This window comes from Trachinotus anak, unplaced genomic scaffold (genome assembly GCF_046630095.1).
Source record: "Trachinotus anak isolate AG129_WGS33_773 ecotype Australia unplaced genomic scaffold, CSIRO_AGI_Tana_v1 ptg000028l, whole genome shotgun sequence".
NCBI lineage: Eukaryota > Metazoa > Chordata > Actinopteri > Carangiformes > Carangidae > Trachinotus > Trachinotus anak.
In genome coordinates this window covers 10,865,171-10,882,993 of record NW_027273879.1, presented here as the reverse complement: position 1 = coordinate 10,882,993, position 17,823 = coordinate 10,865,171, and the positions used below count along the sequence as shown (strand labels likewise).

Genomic DNA, 17,823 nt, shown 5'->3' with positions numbered 1-17,823 from the left:
ACATGGTGTGCCTGTAAAAACCTCCTGAGCATCTGGTTCATAAGTTATCAAAGAAACAAAGGTAAGGAGTCTCAGTTTTCAGCTACTCCAAAACATCATGTCCACACTGTCACTGCTTTATTTGCTGTTTCTACCCGTTTTAATCCTATTTTCCATTTGTTAAAGAGGAGGACACCTCTGTGGCTGCCGGTAAAACAAAAACTCAAAAACTTTTGACATCATAAGTTATCAGTTAGATTATCAATTTTAGCTCCCAACTCTTCCCTGATGTCTTGACTTTAAATGTGAAACAGTTTTCAGTGCTTTTAACGGTTTATTTTGGAGAGGGAGAGGTGGTGAAGACAACAACTCCCATGATCCCACACTATTTCATGACATAACCCAACGTCTTATTTTGCTATTGTTTTGACTGAGAGACCCCTAACGGCAGAAGTTTCATACTGTGCGTTTAAAACGTAAAATGAGTCAGTTTGATTGTCAGAGGAGGCTGCTCACAAAGCCAATATAATAACTTCATACTTCTTAAAGTGAGTATTGGGGATTAAGACTTCTATGTTTCTGTCGTCAGTTCATTTATTTAAACCTGGATCACAATGCGATGGTCTTCTCTGAATGCTTACTATTTTACTTTTCTCATCATTGTGTACAGTACACTGCTTTTATGACATTCTAAGCTTTATCCACTTTATCCTCTATGATATGAACATTTTTAATAACACTGAAACATATTTGTTGTTTTGTTTTAATGAGAGAAAAAAGACGGCCTGCCACGTGCTCTTTCAGTTAAAAGCCAAGTTGGCTCTTGCTGAGAAAAATTGGTCAATAGAGAAAGGCCTGTGTGTTTATAATAATACAGGAGACTTGCCAATGCACTACTTAAACAAATTTTAAATGTCAAAATTGTATATGTCTTCATCTTAATTTGTTGTTATGAGACTCATTCCACATTTCAAAAAATTATTCATTTTGATAAACCACTCTGAAATGTTTCTTTTGGCTTTTGTCTACAGAACGCTTGATTTGAAGAGCTTCATTTTCTTCATCAATCCAAATACTGTCACAGGAAGGTCCACTTTATTTTGGTCTCCTTAAGCAGAGGTTTCAAAGTTTCTGTGTGCAGGATAAACTTTTTCTTGATCCCATTTCCAAGTCAGTTTCAGAATATGCTGTTTTGCTAATGTCATCATGTTATGTTTTATATTGTAGAACATGCATTTTGCAGTGGTGTTGATATCTGTGTTGTAGAACTAATGAGCTAGTTCAGCATCTGCAAAGGGGAGGGAATGCTGACAGTTCTGAAGTTGTCTTAATTACCTTCTTAGCTAGCTAGCTTGCCAACTGGTTAGTCTATATTCAGGATTCAGAGTTAGAGAGGGTGTTAACCCTGAGAGGAGACCTTCCGGAGAGCTGTGTGCAGTCCCTGACTATGCTAGTTCAAGATCAGTGAATACCACCAAACCATTGGCTGACTGGTTGTTAAACCACATCTTTCATTTTTTGTCCTTACACAAGTTAAATACAGAAGAAGCGGGATGTTGGTGTTAAGGTTTTGTTGGACGTTCTGCATCTTTGACAGGTGGACTGGAGTAATGGAAATTTAAGAATGCTGTAATTAATAGTGGAGTAATTACTAAAGAAATGTCATTATTTTTTTCAATGAGTTACAAGAAATTATATTTTTAAGCAAATGGCATAATACTGCTGAACACTACAAAGTAATGGACTCCTGTCACCCAATCAGAACTGAGAATTACAGTATCTGGGGCATAACCCTAACACTAATCTTAAAAAACAAACAAACAAATACGCAAAGGGAAAGACACAGCATTGTGGGGACCAGCTTTTTTTTGAGTCCCCATAAAGCAGGTTCGTCTTAATAGAAAAAGAAACATCTAAACATATACTATTCTCTCCAATAAAAACCTTTATTTTTATATGTTCTGCTACAAATTGCAGTTGTTTTCTGGCATGCATAGTTTCACACAGTTAAGACAAGTAAAATCACAAAGTAAGATTTCCCTTTAGAAGAAAATCTTAACTTCAGAGCATGCATATACCCCCACGTCCATTCATGAACAGTCAACCAATAATTTAGCTGCTCCAGGAACCAAAGAGCATTTCAAGCAGCCATTTTGAAAATCAAATCCAGTGAATCATGTTTCTAAAAACATACCGCACTTACTACACTGAGACTCAAATAATACTTTTTATAAACTTTCTTTGGCTTTTTTTCATAAAGAAGCGAATACTTCTTTACAAATATTGATAATGAAGGTAAGAGGGGAAAAAGAACTGGTATTAGATATTATGCTAGGGGCAGTTAATGGATGAGGTTGATTGTTCGATTGATTTTGAGGTATTAAAGTTCAAAGTGAAAATGTTGTACCAAAGTGAAAATCACTTCAGGACTGTCCTGTAGACTCAGTAGACTCACAAAACCCCAAACAGACAGTACATTAATCAGAGCTCTTTGATAATAATTAAAGCATTAACAAAATCCATATTTCATCTATATTTTAAACACTCTGTTGATCACCTACCACTGTGGGTTAGGTGTAGATGATCTGTCAAACTCAAAAAAGTGTTTATGTATGCTGAATATTCATGCAGAGTAATATTCAGAATTAGTAAAACATACCATAATTAAAAAGGCCAATTACAGTAGTCAAGAACAGCAACTCACTGTACCTGGCCTCAAGAAATGTTGCAGTTGAAGGAGTCTGTTCATCTTATGCACACTGAAAATTACATATATATATATATCACAGTAAGATATGCATAATGTTATTAATGTTAGAAGAACAGCATCAGTGCTACATTACACATAATTACAAAACAAATATTGGCTTGCCTTAACAAGGGTTGGACAATAGTCTTAAGGGAGATAATAACTCTACAGTTTAGGTTGGAGAGGAACAACAGTATGCACAAAACACAAACACACATCTTTGATGGGATCACATGAAATATTTCCATATTGCAATATTGTATTTGTGCTTCTCAGCATTATAAAGGAATGTGTTGTATTTGTGGGGTGTTTGCTGGCATACTGCTGTAGTTGAAAATATCTTTTATTAATTGCTACTATTATTAACAACAATAGTAAAGTGTTTAAGCAAAATAGCTCAAACATCCAGGTCAACAACCACATCAGCATTAGAAATATTGTTACTAAAGGAAAATATGCTTTTTAAAATATACTTTGTAAAAGTCAGAAATGCAGCTGTCGGGTTTTTAATGCTCTAAGAAACAGCAGCAGCATATAATCAACAGTGTTGCTCCTGGCTGTAGTGGTCAGCCTTTGTGCTTCAGCATGGCAGTTTCAGGGCAGGGTTGATATGTTTTTGTTCTCTTGCTCACTGACAGTTCAGAAATTCCAGATCCCTCAGTATTCTTGTGCTGGTCTCTCTCCGATTCCTCCCATAACAACAGAGAATCCGTGTTCAGTTTTAACATCTCGGCTCTCCGTGACAAACTCATCGAGACATCATCCGCACAAATTCTGTTGATCAAAGAAAAGGACACAGTGTTTTACATATAGTAGCTCAATGACCTGCTTTAGTTTAAATCTATAATAATATTTGATGCTGCACCAGTGAGCAGAACTTCTTCTTAATATATAAGATATACACATCTGATCATAAAAGTCACGTCAATCAAGACCAAGTGAACCATGATCTGCATGTATTCTGACACTCCACAAGTACGCTTTCTTTCTCAATCTTTCTCAATCAAATGTTGCCTGGACCGATGGACACCATATAGAACACAGAGGAAATGTAAGATTACGTTGATGTTAGTTGCCTTACTAAGAACAGCAGCACTTTCTGATAATTTCATCCCTGACAGCCTGCGTGCATCTTTTTCTCTGTGGGTAATCTATGAGGTGACATAATCCCTTGGTACGGAGATAATCTGACAGACAGACCTACTGCCTTCATCCCCTCACCTCACTATCAGCATGGTATTGGGATATCAGCCAGACACATGTTGGGATTTGAAATGTGTGTGAATATGTGTGTGTATGCTCAAGAGAGAGACAGGACGACGAGGAAGAAGGGGAAAGATGCCAACGGTTAAATGTGTTCTTCCTTATGAATAGCATATTATAGGATCCTTTACCTTCAAAGTCTACATGTCCATCTCCGTTGAGATCTATGTCTCGTAGGATATCCTCCAGATCTCTGTGTCCAACCTGAGGAGGTTGAGTGTGGGGAATCATAGTGTGAACTTTTGTGGCACAAACTCAAGACAAGAATTAGAAGTAGAGAGGAAAGACAAGATTCAGAGAGACACAACGATTGATGGAGAGATACAGAGAGGAGGATATGCTCTCCCAGCAGCTCCGTACCTGTTGTCCTAAAAGTTTTTTCATTGCTTCTCTAAGTTCTGCTGTGCTGATCTGGCCATCGCCATTTGTGTCGAACTGAAATCAAGAGAAAAAGAAAAGCAATAATTATAATTGAATCACAACATGCAAACCAAGACTGTCCAAGACTTTTCTCCTTTTCTTTAATATATCCCTAAACTTGCACCAGCCACTGTTGCTAAATTACCCAAAATACAGAGAGAAGATTATTGCCACCGCTATCTGACATGAAGTCCATGAAGTTAGACCTGAGACTTAGACTGAGACAAACTCACACATATATGATGAATGTATTTGAGTCAGTCATGTAAACTGACCAATATATGCCTTGATCACCTCCTTCTTAACCCACTGGGAAATTTTCCCTCATGACTTTCCTCACCTCCTTGAATGCATCCCTTAGCTCTTTCACCCCAATCATGTCTGCAGTTTCAGCCAGAAGTTTGGGCCCCATGAGTTCAACAAAGTCCTCAAAATCAACATGTCCTCCCACTGTTGGACAGAGGGAAAAGAGAAAGCTGGGTTCACTTTCTGGGTTTGTTTAAAGACAAAAAAGGGACAAAACTTGTTTTATTTGTACTCCGTCTGATAAATAGTGATGCTCAAGCTTAAGCACTATGTAAAAGTGAGAATAATTCATAGACATGCACACACATACACAAAGACATAGTTTTACTCACAATTCATGTTGATCTGCTGGCTCAGTTCTATTAGCTCCATCTCCGTTGGCATGTAGCCCATAGTTCTCATGCAGTTCCCCAGGTCTTTACATCCAATAAACCCATCTTTGTCTTTGTCGAACTCCTTAAAAGCCTCTCGCAACTCTGAGAGCAGGCGAGATTAGGCATGAATATGAGATAGATGTTAAAATTCTTTGGGAATTTATCTCTTTTATTTCTGCATTCTTTATTGTCGTCAAAGATAACATACCATCCATTTCCTCTGGCCTCAACTCTCGGTCCTGTGAAGAATCACAGTGCAAAGTTAGGATCCAAACACTGCTGATATTTTTAAAATCATGCCAATATGCAGCATTCCTCACACAACATGACGCTGTACAAATAAATAAACTACAGGCATGTGCCACAGTGCCAAGAGTCTGCAGGTTTTCTTCCGGGCAGAGAGGAAGAGCTTATCAGTGTGATCACCTGCTGCAGTGTTTGAATGGCATGAAAACATGCAGATTCTTGGCACTCTGTGACACCCAGGCAAAAAATAACACATATGTAGGTACTGGTACAAAAGTAATTGTAGCATTTTTTTATAGTAGAAATGAATCTGAAACATTTACTTTATCCGTAGCACAGGTGTTTGTTTTTTTTTCATAGGAACACTGTTTGCGTCTTTTCATTGTCTCTGCATATCCACACTTTCAGAAATGCAAAGTACACAATAGCTATTTTGTTTGCCAGTCCACTGAACTAAAATGACTCAGTCTCAACCACTGCACCGATGAAGAACAACCAGAGAGCCTGTCTTGAGAACAGTAAGTAAAACATCAGTCGTCTACAACATGCCTGTTTTCTGTGATAACAAGACTGCATGTTGTCACTGCTGGAAATAGACAAAGAGAAATAATCACCAGGTGAGGAGCATCTCTGCCATCGCCATAACCCTGATTTAATAAACCCTTCATCCTGCTACAAATCTCCACCATGTTTATGAGTAATGCAGCCTAATGCATATGTATAGACACACACACACACACACACACATACACTTGCACACACCCTTGCAGTCAGCAGCAGAACTCCATACTATAGATATAAAGTTGTCATATAGTCAAAATACCATCTCATCTGTTCCACCACGCTTCTTTACAGCCACTAGGTGCTGACATTACAGTAAGATGTGATTACTATACACATTCACAATGAGTTTCACTTATTGTGTGCGCACTGTATTGTGCGCTAATCTCGCTCAGCATGCATGCACATGATATTTTCTGGACTTACGTACAGCCTGCCGGCTCTCAGCGAAGCCCTTGCGTAGAAAGATGCATGCAGGCCCCAGTACGTTGTGCATGTTGGCTCCGTTCTGGGCCAGGGCCACTAGCGGCTCAAGATAGGCCCCCCCAGAGCCCCCCTCCTCACAGGACTGCACTGCTTTGTAGTTCTTCTTCTGGTCCTGGAGCAGCATCCGGGGCAGGGGGGCCAGATATGAGAGCAGGGGCAGAGACAGGGGTAGAGACCGTGACTCAGATTGTGGTAGCATGGAGCGAACAAGGGGCCAACATGGAGGTGGGAGGGAGGGGGTGACAGACACATGTCTGTCAGTCATACAGAGGTGTTCAGTCAGGTCAGTCATGATGGAGGAAAGCACCTCAGTCAGAGGAAAGAGTGTGTAATATATCCTGAGACAAGGAACTGATGCCATCTATGACTCTGTCCGGTTGGTCACAGCCCTGCACAACAGTACCAAGCCTCCATACTGTTTGTAATAGATAATGTCAGTGGAGGTTACTGGTTAGCAAAAATGCAATGCCCCCTTTCATGTCACAGGACGCACCTGGCAGCCTCAAGTAACTGCTCTTTAATCTGATTATCTTCACTCGACATTTCTTATCATAAAGGCTTATTGTGGTTTATTGAAAAATGGGGTCAGATTTTTGTGTTTCTCACCCTCCTTCTAACTTCTACAATAACATTTACTCACCAAGGTAATTGCTGAAATCTGGAAAAACAGCAACATCACTACAGCATTGTCAGACAGGGCAAGAAACAGAAGCAGATGATCATACAAGTTTGACCCTTTAACAGCCAGTTTGTCAGGGGTAAGAAACTACAGAATCCACATGAGTACATATGTTTTTAACTGGCAACGTTGTGATTCCCACTAATGATACAGTCTGAACCTGTTAGCAGTAGTAGTACTAGCACAGTGTCTGGTGCTATTATGGAGTTTAAAAGATTGATAACACATTTATTTTACAATCAAATACAAGAGACATGGCGACAGTTACTTGAATTTTTCCAAGAGTGACAAGGTTTTTTTTGTGCACAGTACAAAATAATTGTGTTGTTCAGAAGAAAAGGCAAAAGTTTATTCAGCCATTAAATTATAATCACCAATTAGCCAATCAACCAGGGGGCAAACATTGTTCTCACAACAGTCATCCCAATTACAGAGAGAGCTACAGGTTAATTAAAAACAGGCAATCACTGCCTGCCAGAGGACAAAAAAAGCTTCCTCTAAAGTTAAATAAGGTCCAACCACTGTTCTGACTAATATCTGAATTAGAGAGCAGCAGCCTAATCTGAGGCTAAATGCAGAGCACTGCTAAACACTGCCACACAAGAGACAACTAGAAAATGGATTCTGTTTTCATGCTCTGAGATTACTACAGCACATTTTTTGCCAAGCAGATATACGGAGTTTAAATTAGAAACATCTCTTCTCGCTGGTCAGGTCTTCAATTACCACGATGTAACATCCATCCCAGCTACAAGCAAGTGAAGTAGACTCACTGTCACAGCGAATTACCAAGGGACCATTATTTTTGCTGCTGCTTTAAATCTCTCAGACATGAGCTAGTACCCATCTTCAGATGGTTATTACAGTACACTGAGACATCTGCATGCATACAGCATGAAAAATGAATATGCATACATATACTACATGCATATACACACTATAATATATGCTCTACAAATGACCTTCACACTCCATCTGTTGCCATGCCAGTCCTAATGCCAGTGCGTGCATTCCTACAGTCCCCACCGCAGGAGCGGATGCCCACTGGGTAATCTGACCAAGTGATGCATGGAGCAGGGCTGTCTGCGGGTATATTGTGCCAGAAAAAGTACTATGAAGCCACGCGCTAGCAGTTATATAACCCAAAAAAAAAAAAGAAAAAAAAAAAAGAACAGTGTCAGAGAAAGGCTGTAGTCAAGCAAGAACTTCTCCAGCACTCCAACCCATTTTGCACAGATGGCATCAACAGTTGCTTATGATATTGTGCTTCCTCAAGGATGTGCAGCTGCTATGAAGGGAAATCTATTCGCAGGATTGTCTGCCTGCTACAGAGAGTTTGTTCAAGCATACAGTGAGGAGAGCAGATGTAAGGGGTGTATTGTATAAACGAAGTCTGTCATCTTGAATTTTTGAAAAAATGGTTCTGAATGTTTTTCCTATGCTCGTCCTCAACTGCACATTCACGTCGACGTCGCAAACACTCAGAGTCAGAGGTGCATATGACCTGACAGAACCTGATACAGCTGAAACAGAACACCTGTTTTCGACATTTCCACTGACTGGTAACATCCCGCAGGTGCAGCCTCTACTTGTAGCATCTTCCGCTGGCTGGTAAGGCGGCATTACTGTGCGATCGGACTGACTCTAAAGTTTGCTGACATGATCCAAATTCGCTGACCTCACCTCAGCCAGCAGGTCAAGCACAAGCAGCACCAACCAGCTCCTCTGACCTGTCTGAGCGGCTGCAATGGGTTTCCAGGTGAATAAAACCATGCACTGATAAGCACAGAGAAGAACTTTTAACCAAAAACACACATAATAGGATGCAAATGTCATATTAACGTTGCAGTGCAATGAGTTTTAAAGGAAGTCAACAAAGTCCTGCATTAACATACATATATTCATATACTATAAGATCCAAATATTCTTCATTTGTCCTACTGTTACCTTGGACTCCAGCAACACAAAACACAGTCTGGTGGTGAAAACCCGGTCAGATAGTCCACAGTGGTCAGTCAGTACAGGTCCAGTCAAATAGCCTTCAGTCAGGTTGGGGACTCACCATGAGACAAACATGCAGGGGGATTCAAGGAGACCACAGCCAAGTGAAAAACCTCAGAGCGGACCTTACCTTCTTGGTGAAAATTTTAAGCGACTTTACAGAGTTGCCCATTGCAAGAAAAAAAAAATCCGTCTTGTTTTATGTTTTCTCTCTAACTGTGTCTGTGTTAGTGTGCCTGTGTGTAAGTGCACGTGTATGCATGTGTGTTTGCATATGTTTCCGGGCATGCATGGGAATAGGAGTGATTAGAAAGGGAAAGAGGGTTCAGTGGGTCACTGACTAATATAAGAGGACATCTGGAGAAAAAAGCAGGGAGCGGAGCAGAGATATCTTAGGAGGTAGACAGAGGTGAGGAGGGAGAGGACAAAGGAGTGTGCAGGAAGGTACCTAGAGGCAAGGACACTGGGAAGTACAAGGGGAGGGACACAGAGACAAATGAGGAAATATGTAAACAAGAACAAAGGACAGATCAGAAGAACAGAAAGATGAAGCGAGGGAGAAGCATGCATGTGAACAGAGCGAGATGCAAGCGCCAGGAGTAGAAAAAGCAAGATTGCTTATTCATTCCATCCTCTCTCCTACAGTGTCTTTCCTCCCTCCCTCCCCTCTACCCTCTCTATCTCCCTCTCTCTCCCCCCCTCTCTCTCTCTCTCTCTCTCTCTCTCTGTCCGTCTGTCTGTCTCTTGCGCTTTTTCCCTCACCCTCTCCCCCACTCTCGCTCACTCCACAGTTTTAAACCATCTATGCGAATGTGACAGAAGACGCTCGTTCGGACAAGCATATTACCTTCCCCTGAGCAAGATGCTGGAGACACTAATCCAAACACACACACACACACATACAAACACACACGTACACTCGATTAAACACACACGGATGTGGGGCTGTGGAGCTAAAAATATAACACACGCTTTCTCTTCCCCCTACTCTCCCGTATCTGTCCCCACTCTCAGCATCCATACGGCTCTGTCTTTCTCTCTCTCTCAAATACACACACACACACAAACACAACACACACCTAACACACAGGCATAGGAGCATTACAAAGTCATGATAAGCTTGAAGGGCTTGGATTCAGATCAAAGCCAAAATGTGCAAGAAATGACAATGGATTCTGAGCCACCGAGGGTGCAAACCCAGCACGTGCAAATGCAAACACTCACACACACACAAACAAAAAAATGCTCCCTTTCAGCCTTTATTACACACACACACACACACACACAAACACACACACACACAGACATTCACTGTCAAGCATGATAACAGAAAAAGTGAGGTCTCTAAATATGGAACATATCTGAAACCACTGAACCATTTATTCAAGTAATGTGCTTGAATACAAATTAGAGGCACTTGTGCTTTTTGAGAATTTCCATTTTATGCTACTTTATTCTTTACTACACCTCAGTGGGGAATGTTACACATTTTTCATATGTTTACGTCACTGTATGAATTTACAGTTAGAGGTTCTTGCTGAATCCATATTTATGCGTCAGTGACAATAGAGTGTTAAAGGTCCACCTGTCAAATTTCAACAGCGTCGCATCCTCAGAGAAGATAGATTATAGTAAGCGACTGACACTTAAGTCCTAAAAACTCCAGAACTATGTGCACAAAACACATTCCTGTACTGATGAGAGAGGTGACACCTCAATGTGTGACTGAGTCTAAAAGGTGAAAGGTGTGACATCCAGGTTCATTTGCTGTCACCGGGGCATTTTACGACTCTTGAAATTTGTTAGTGTTTGACTGTAAGTTAACAAATAAAGTCAACACATGTGTCCAGGTCAAACTTGCCTCAGTTTGTTTTGAACCTGTTTAATTCAAGCTTTTAAGTCTCATAATGTTCTCGCTTACTCCAGCTACTAGCAGCTGAAAGACGTGTGTGTGAGGTAACGTAACGGTGTCACTTACAACTGGCCGGAAAAAGGCTGCATTGACGTTTTGCTTTGGGTCCAAATTAAATCGTATTTCTCTCCATGTGTTGAGTATGTTGGATACATAACAAAATATAACTCTTAAAGAAGCCGTTCACCATAGCAAATATTTTAATACTTGTTTACTTTTACGTAAATAGAATTTTAAATGCAGGACAAGATCCCATCTAGACATAATTTGTGTCTGATGTGGTTTTTGCACAAGAAAGTTTACACCTCACAATCGTTCGTCTTCATCCATGAATACACAAATATTGTTCATTTCAAAGTTTCTAGTTGAGATGTTACAAATGATGCTCACACTTTCACATCTCAAATTCAGATTGAAGGTGACACTCAGAGAAACTTTGCTCCTCCAGCAGATAAATGTGAAAATAGCCCTCCGTCATCAAACCCCATTCTACACAGTGAAGAGGAAACATCCATGTGAAGTAACAATAAGCAAAATGGGGACTTTAAGGATCTGAGTACTTCGTCCAAAATGACAAACCACAACATCTAGAATAAACCCACATGTTGGGTTTTTGCCCAGCTCGCCCCTGAGGTAACTTCAATTCCCTCTGCTGCTCGACCTTGTCTGTTCTCTGCAATTTTAATAAACACATTCACGCCGAAGTCGTCTCAGATCTTGCTCCCATTCAATATCTCTGCGGCTCCTCTGTGTTGTTCTGCGGATGATTCATCCAGCCTCTCACCGGAGGCTCATTGTGAACTTCAGAACACATCAGACGTCAGACACAGGAGCCGTCAGCTCTCATAATGTCAGACCATAGTGTGCACGGGCATGAGATCCATCTCACCCCTCTCTCTCTCTCTCCCTCTTTCTTTCTCTCTGGCTGTATCCTTCCCTTTCTCCCTCACAACCTCTCTCACTTAGATGCCCACAATTGACTTTACACATTTACATAACTGCTCGCATGCTGACAACATCTCAGGAGGAAATTTATCTGAATATCAGGTGACTTTTTTTTTTGGGGGGGGGGGGGGGGGGGGGCATCATATTTCTCTCACTCGTAAGGTGAAGCTACTGTAATGATTTGTGACGATAGCGTACGATTCTTGTGACATATTCCTTGTGTAAACAATGCAAAGATCTATCGATACACATGCTCTGGACATGAAGCCCATTCGAAGGGAAAATATTAATAACTGCTTCGGCTTTTTAATGAAGATTTTGAGGTCAAATATAATCCTGTTTCATCCACTGCCATGAAGTGTGTGAAACGAGCTGCGAGGATGCAGAAGGGGGAAGGAAGGGACTGATGTAATAACAAGCTCTCATGCGTTCATCATCAACCTCTCTTATTTTAATCCCAAGAGCTATTCTTTTCTAAGGTCCGCATGTCTATTTTTTATTTGCAGAGTGGAATGAGAAGTAATCATTTCATGGTCAAACAAGACATCTCCCCAAAGCTACTGAGTTTCAGCGTATCCGGCTGTGAAGACAAAAGGGATAAATACAGTGACCATGAGAGTTTCTTTGTGCGTACATTTTTGTCGTCATCAGAGGACGTCTAGGCGGTGAAGAAAAAACAACATACAATGCACACTTGCGTCATCTTCCTGTGCTTGGGCCGAGACGTCACAGTTTAATCCTACGGTTGATTAAGTCATTCAAATCTGAACAGCTATAAAATCTTTAACTTTTGTGCTGGATATTCTGGTATTATTTCAGATAGCACCACATGCACAAACAGCTGTCAAAGGTCTGGTGCGTCAGCAGGAGGAAAATATTGACATGTCTCATTTCAGCCAATTAAACCTCTGTTGTTTTTCCTCTGACTCATGTGTCCCTCATCCTCTGTCTCACAGTGTCTCTCACTGAGTTTCCCTTCCAGCCTCAGCTCTCCATAAATATTTAGCATCATCACGCGCACACATATACTTAACATTGCAGCCTGTGCAGTTGTGCTCGCAGGCTCTTACATTTCACTGCCTAATCCTCATCTCAAAAAGGGATTTAACCAAAGAGTCAATTTTCTACCTCCTCCTTTGCCAGCACAGATATAAAAATATCCATCTGTGCCTAAAAATAGCCCGTGATACTCCAGACATACTGGAGGCATATGCTGTGGTGAATATGATGATGCTGCTCTCTTTTTCCTCTCGTTTCCACCCAAATCTTTCTCCACATTTTGCTCATTTTTCTGTCTTTTTCCCTTTTTTTTTTTTTTTTTTGCACGACTCTTCCGTCTTTCCACCCCCCTCTCAGATGTCATCAAGGTCAGTGTGACCCCCGCAGACGAGAGAGGAAGAAGAGGGAAGAGAGCTTTTGTAAGGGCAAATGAAAAGGGAAAAGGAACAGCAGACAGGAAACATCAGCGGCTGGGCGAGTGCGAGATGAGTGGCAGGAAAACCAGCCGAGGAAGTGAGGGGCTAATCTGCGTTTTAACACCTTTCCTCACATTGTCTTCAGAGCTGTCATGTGGGAGCGGGGAAGTGAGAGGTGATGAGTGTTTTCATTATATAACAATCATCTGGTCTTCCAGCAAAGTAGCTCTCTTCCTATTTTATTCTTTGTCCTCCCCCTGATTTATCCGATTGCCCCGCTTCCTTCACTGTCCTTCCTTGCCCTTTCACTTTTCCTGGCTCACTGATGTGACACACAGAGGACCGTTAATCTCTCCCTCTCTCACTCACACACACACACACACACACCGTGAGTTCACACCTATTAGTACGAACTGTACTTGCTCCCTCTGCTGGTTAATACACATATCTTTTTATCTACACTTAATTTGAACGGAAAATTGCCATCTCCTTCGTGATAATGTCTCAACAGCCAATAACAGATCTGATTTCCTGCGAGGGTTTGTAGAACAAGGGCAGTGAAGGTCACAAAACTTGTTGAGAATCTCTCGAAATAGAAACAAAATTTCTACTGGGACAAAAGAGCTGCTCAGTCTTTGTCCTTGATCAAGGTGTCTGCTGTAACCTGGATAGTTCAAAAGATATGAATGCGCAGAAATAATCATAGATCTGTTAACTATGCCTGCTGTAAAGATTTAAAATTTCACATGAAAATGAATCATTGTATCACAACCTATCTATAACCACTGAGCTGCAAAAACACATTTGTCCTTATTCTAACCCCCACGCTAGCCTTTTTGGTAACCATGATTCATCTTATGAATATGAAAGCGTGGATTATAAACTGCGAGTTTGGAGAAAACATGTCTCTTTATGCTGCAAAGGAACTCTTTTATTTCTCAAACATGCTCTGTCAGGTAGCTTGTTTGCCAAAAAGATTTGAATGTTTTTTTTACCAAGACAAAAAAAAACCAAAAAAAAAAAAACACTCTGCCCTCCTCCAGTCTCTCATAATCAGGTCTTGATGGGCTATTTTTAGCTTCTTCCACTGGCAACGAATGAGTTCTGTTGGGATTGTATGCAGATCTTGATGTTACGTAAGAAAAATACAAAACCAGTTTGTAGTGTGTGAGATCTCACCCTGCGTTCCGCACTGTGCTGTCACATATATTCAAGGAGTGTTAAAGGCATATGAGTGAGACTGCATGGTCACTAAAATGAAACAGCTTCGGGTAAGATGCTGAGCAGGTGCAAAAACCTGCATGCACAAGCCGTCTCTCTTTCATTCGCTCCTCTATCATTTTCTCTCTTTTCATTCTCACAGCTGCATCATTCATTCTCTCTCTCTCTCTCTCTGGCTCCCTCTTTCACACAAACACTTGATGTGCGCGACTTACTCTGGTCCACTCACAAATTCATTTTGGCTGTTGACAGCTGTGTCTGATATGACCTAACTTCACAGAAACTTGCTGCGCTTTGAAAACTTGATGAAGCATAGAACAAAATACGGAATCACATTCGCTCAGTTGTAAACTTTTGATGAACAACCCTGTTATTTATTTCATTCATAGTTCCCATTCCTTTTGCCGTAAGATGCAGCAGCCAGCACAGCTATTCAAATATGCAATAACACAACACACTGGGCTCACTGTTCCCTGAAAAATCCAGGAATTTCCGGTGGAAATTATCAGAATTGTTCACCAGATCATTCATAGATTTAATGGAAACAAAACTATCTGCACACGTCAGCAGCTCTGGAGACTTTATATAGCACACCGCTGCATGGATTTTGACTCACTGGAACCCCTTAAGACTGATTGAAGCTCTGGCCTGGATTGAGAAGAGTTATTTCTGGAACACATTAGTGCACAGGGAGGTAATTGTCTCCTCTTGAGCTTTTTATCATCCACACAGAAAGAAGGATTTCAATGAAACAAGAAAAAAGACGGGCTACTGTACAGCTACATGACCTGTTTGAGTAACGGGGGAAATGTGGCGCCTTCTGCAAAAACTGATGTGTTAGTAGGTGAACAGGTGATGCAGGGAAGAGGAGATGACACGCTTTATTTGCCACTAACCCTCACTCATCACAGTGTCTGCAGAAGTTTTTGAGGTGAATAGCAGTTCTGTTTTATCAGAGCCTCTCCCCTCAATGTGTGTCGATACAATGGTTCACTTACCTGTGTGTCTGTGTGTGTGTGTGTGTGTGTGTGTGTGTGTGTGTGTGTGAATGACAAGCTCTCAAAAGTTTTCCACACAGCGAGAAAGTTGATCCCCCTGCTGTTGTTCAGGTGACACTCACAATGAAAGCGACTGCATTCATATTGGGATGCATGACAGGCTGTGACCCCCCCACCACCCCCGCCCCCTCTCCCTGTCATAAAAGTGATGGGACACCAGATACACACAGAAGCCAGATTTGGACTGAAAACATGCATCCATTTTTAATCTGCTCTGCTGGGGTGAGTGGAGGTCCAAGGCATGTGTGGCTTCAGATGTTCATGTGCATCTCACCTGTGAACCCCCCCCCCCCCCCCCCCCCCCCCCCCCCCCCACTGATGATCATTCACTTCTGCTTCTGTGAAACTAACACTGGCAGTACTAACACCACCACACCTGGTCTCACCTGGTCTGTCTTATACTGGGATTCGTGTGAAAATTAAATATTGGACCGGATTATTTTTATTCTGTTATACTGAAACTGGATTTATACACTCATTGATGGACTATTAATCATCTCCCCCTTTTTTTTGGTTTTTCCCCACCTATGGCTCGAATTGCAGCCCCAGCTGTCTATGCGCTCTTTGATTACCCACCCCCAAATTTCCCACATTTGTTCTTGTCTTTTCTTGTCTTCTTACAGAGAAACTGGGTTGGGGATGATTGCTGATGAGGCTCTAACGCCCACTGACACTGTGCATATGAAATAAAGGTGACTGAACTGAAACATATTGATGTCTGCATTTGCTTTAAGGCAATGCTGGTACAATTGTACTTGAACCTGTTTCATTTTCAACAGTTATATTTCTAACATTTTTCCTCACCGTATAATAAAAAACATGTCAATGTTATATTTCTAGGACAAAAAGACTTTTAAAAAAAAGCTTAAATGGCTGTTGATCAGCGTAAAATTGTGCTCATGATTCATGATGCTGCTGCTGATGATTTATTTACATTACAGCTTGAAATCTTACACCCACGCATTTAACAGTGATTAGTGAGCTTTTAGCAATATGATGATTGTAAGTGGACTTTTTTGCTGCATTTGAAGGTGGAAAATAAAGACTAACTCAAATGTGAATTTAGTGAAAAAAGACAGACAACTATATAATAAAGTTTGACGTGTTGATGATGTGATGTGCTTTGAATCTACTTTTAGTGCGTCTCCAGAAGTTTTAATTTCCTCCTCATGTCCCTTACCTGCCCAAAGACTGACTTCACTATGGGATGAAGACTAGAGTCATATTCGGAAGAGGCGGCGCCACGTCTTTTGGATGTGCGGCTGGATGCGGGCTGGACAGGTGCACTGGTCGCAGGCGGGTCAGAGCTGAGGCTGGAGGACGACCCGGTGATGACTCTCTCCCTGGGCTCGAAAAAGAAAGCCGCGTCGTCCTCTTGTTGTGGGTGAGACGGAGTTGGAGAGGTCCTCCTGTCCTGCCGGGAGCCGCCCTGGTGATGCGCAGCAGGAGGCGGCTCACCTCGCAGGGAGTCGTGGTGGTGATGGGAGTGCTTGGACCTGGAGGACCTGCTGCGCTCTTGCTGATGCCGGCTCGTCCTGTGTCTCACATCCTCCTGAGCGTCACCGTCATCCAGCAGGCTGGCGTGCCGGTGAGAATGGCTTCTCTGCACCCGGTGGTGATCACCTAAATTTCGGGCGTCTGTGTGTCTTGGTTGGCAGAGAGGTCTCCGCGCACTCGGCTCGCAGTCCTCCGTCCAGCAGCCTGCATCATCGCTGCCTCCGGCCCCGGTGGGATGGCAGTGAGAGCGGTGGCTCCGGTGACCGTGCGGACCGTGATCCGAGTGCGCAGACCTGCGGTTGAGCCCCGATGATCTGAGCAGAGAAGTGGTCGACTCGCTTTTTGGGAGAGAGGAGCTCATCGTTGGCTTCCTCTCGCTTGACAGGCGGAGTGAAATCTGCTGGAGGCTGGAGGTCGAGTAAAGGGAAAGAAGGCTGTCCTCCGCCACTTGCAGGTGCTCAGCATCAGCCAGTTGCCAGTTGCAACCCCCCCCCCCCCACCTCCCCCCCTCTCTCTAATCCACATCCACACACTCGACCACCATCACTGCACAGTCCGCGAAGACGAAGTTGGAGCAGCAGCCACCTGAGATGTGAAGTTGAGCCTGACGGTCTGGCAGCCAGCCGGTCAGTCTGACGCCTCGCAGGGGGCTCAGCTAAGTTTGGATGACAGCACTGTGTTGTTCATTAAAACCCACGTCACCACGGATCA

General features: G+C 42.2%; 1 protein-coding gene across 3 annotated transcripts; it reads right to left on the bottom strand.

Moving 5' to 3' along the window:
• Positions 1–1,901: 1,901 nt before the first annotated feature.
• Positions 1,902–17,576, bottom strand: cabp1b (calcium binding protein 1b). Of its 3 annotated transcripts, XM_071465189.1 has the most exons (8): positions 9,195–10,006; positions 6,329–6,496; positions 5,300–5,330; positions 5,050–5,193; positions 4,752–4,861; positions 4,352–4,426; positions 4,123–4,195; positions 1,902–3,502 (listed from the first exon to the last, which is right to left on the bottom strand). In XM_071465189.1, exons 1-8 carry the CDS (start codon positions 9,234–9,236, stop codon positions 3,477–3,479), a joined length of 669 nt encoding a protein of 222 aa, XP_071321290.1. In that variant the 5' UTR covers positions 9,237–10,006; the 3' UTR covers positions 1,902–3,476. The 3 variants fall into 3 exon arrangements, with proteins under 3 accessions (XP_071321290.1, XP_071321288.1, XP_071321289.1); XM_071465187.1 differs by lacking the exons at positions 6,329–6,496; positions 9,195–10,006 and adding an exon at positions 16,796–17,576; XM_071465188.1 differs by having other exon boundaries at positions 6,329–10,014.
• Positions 17,577–17,823: the final 247 nt, after the last annotated feature.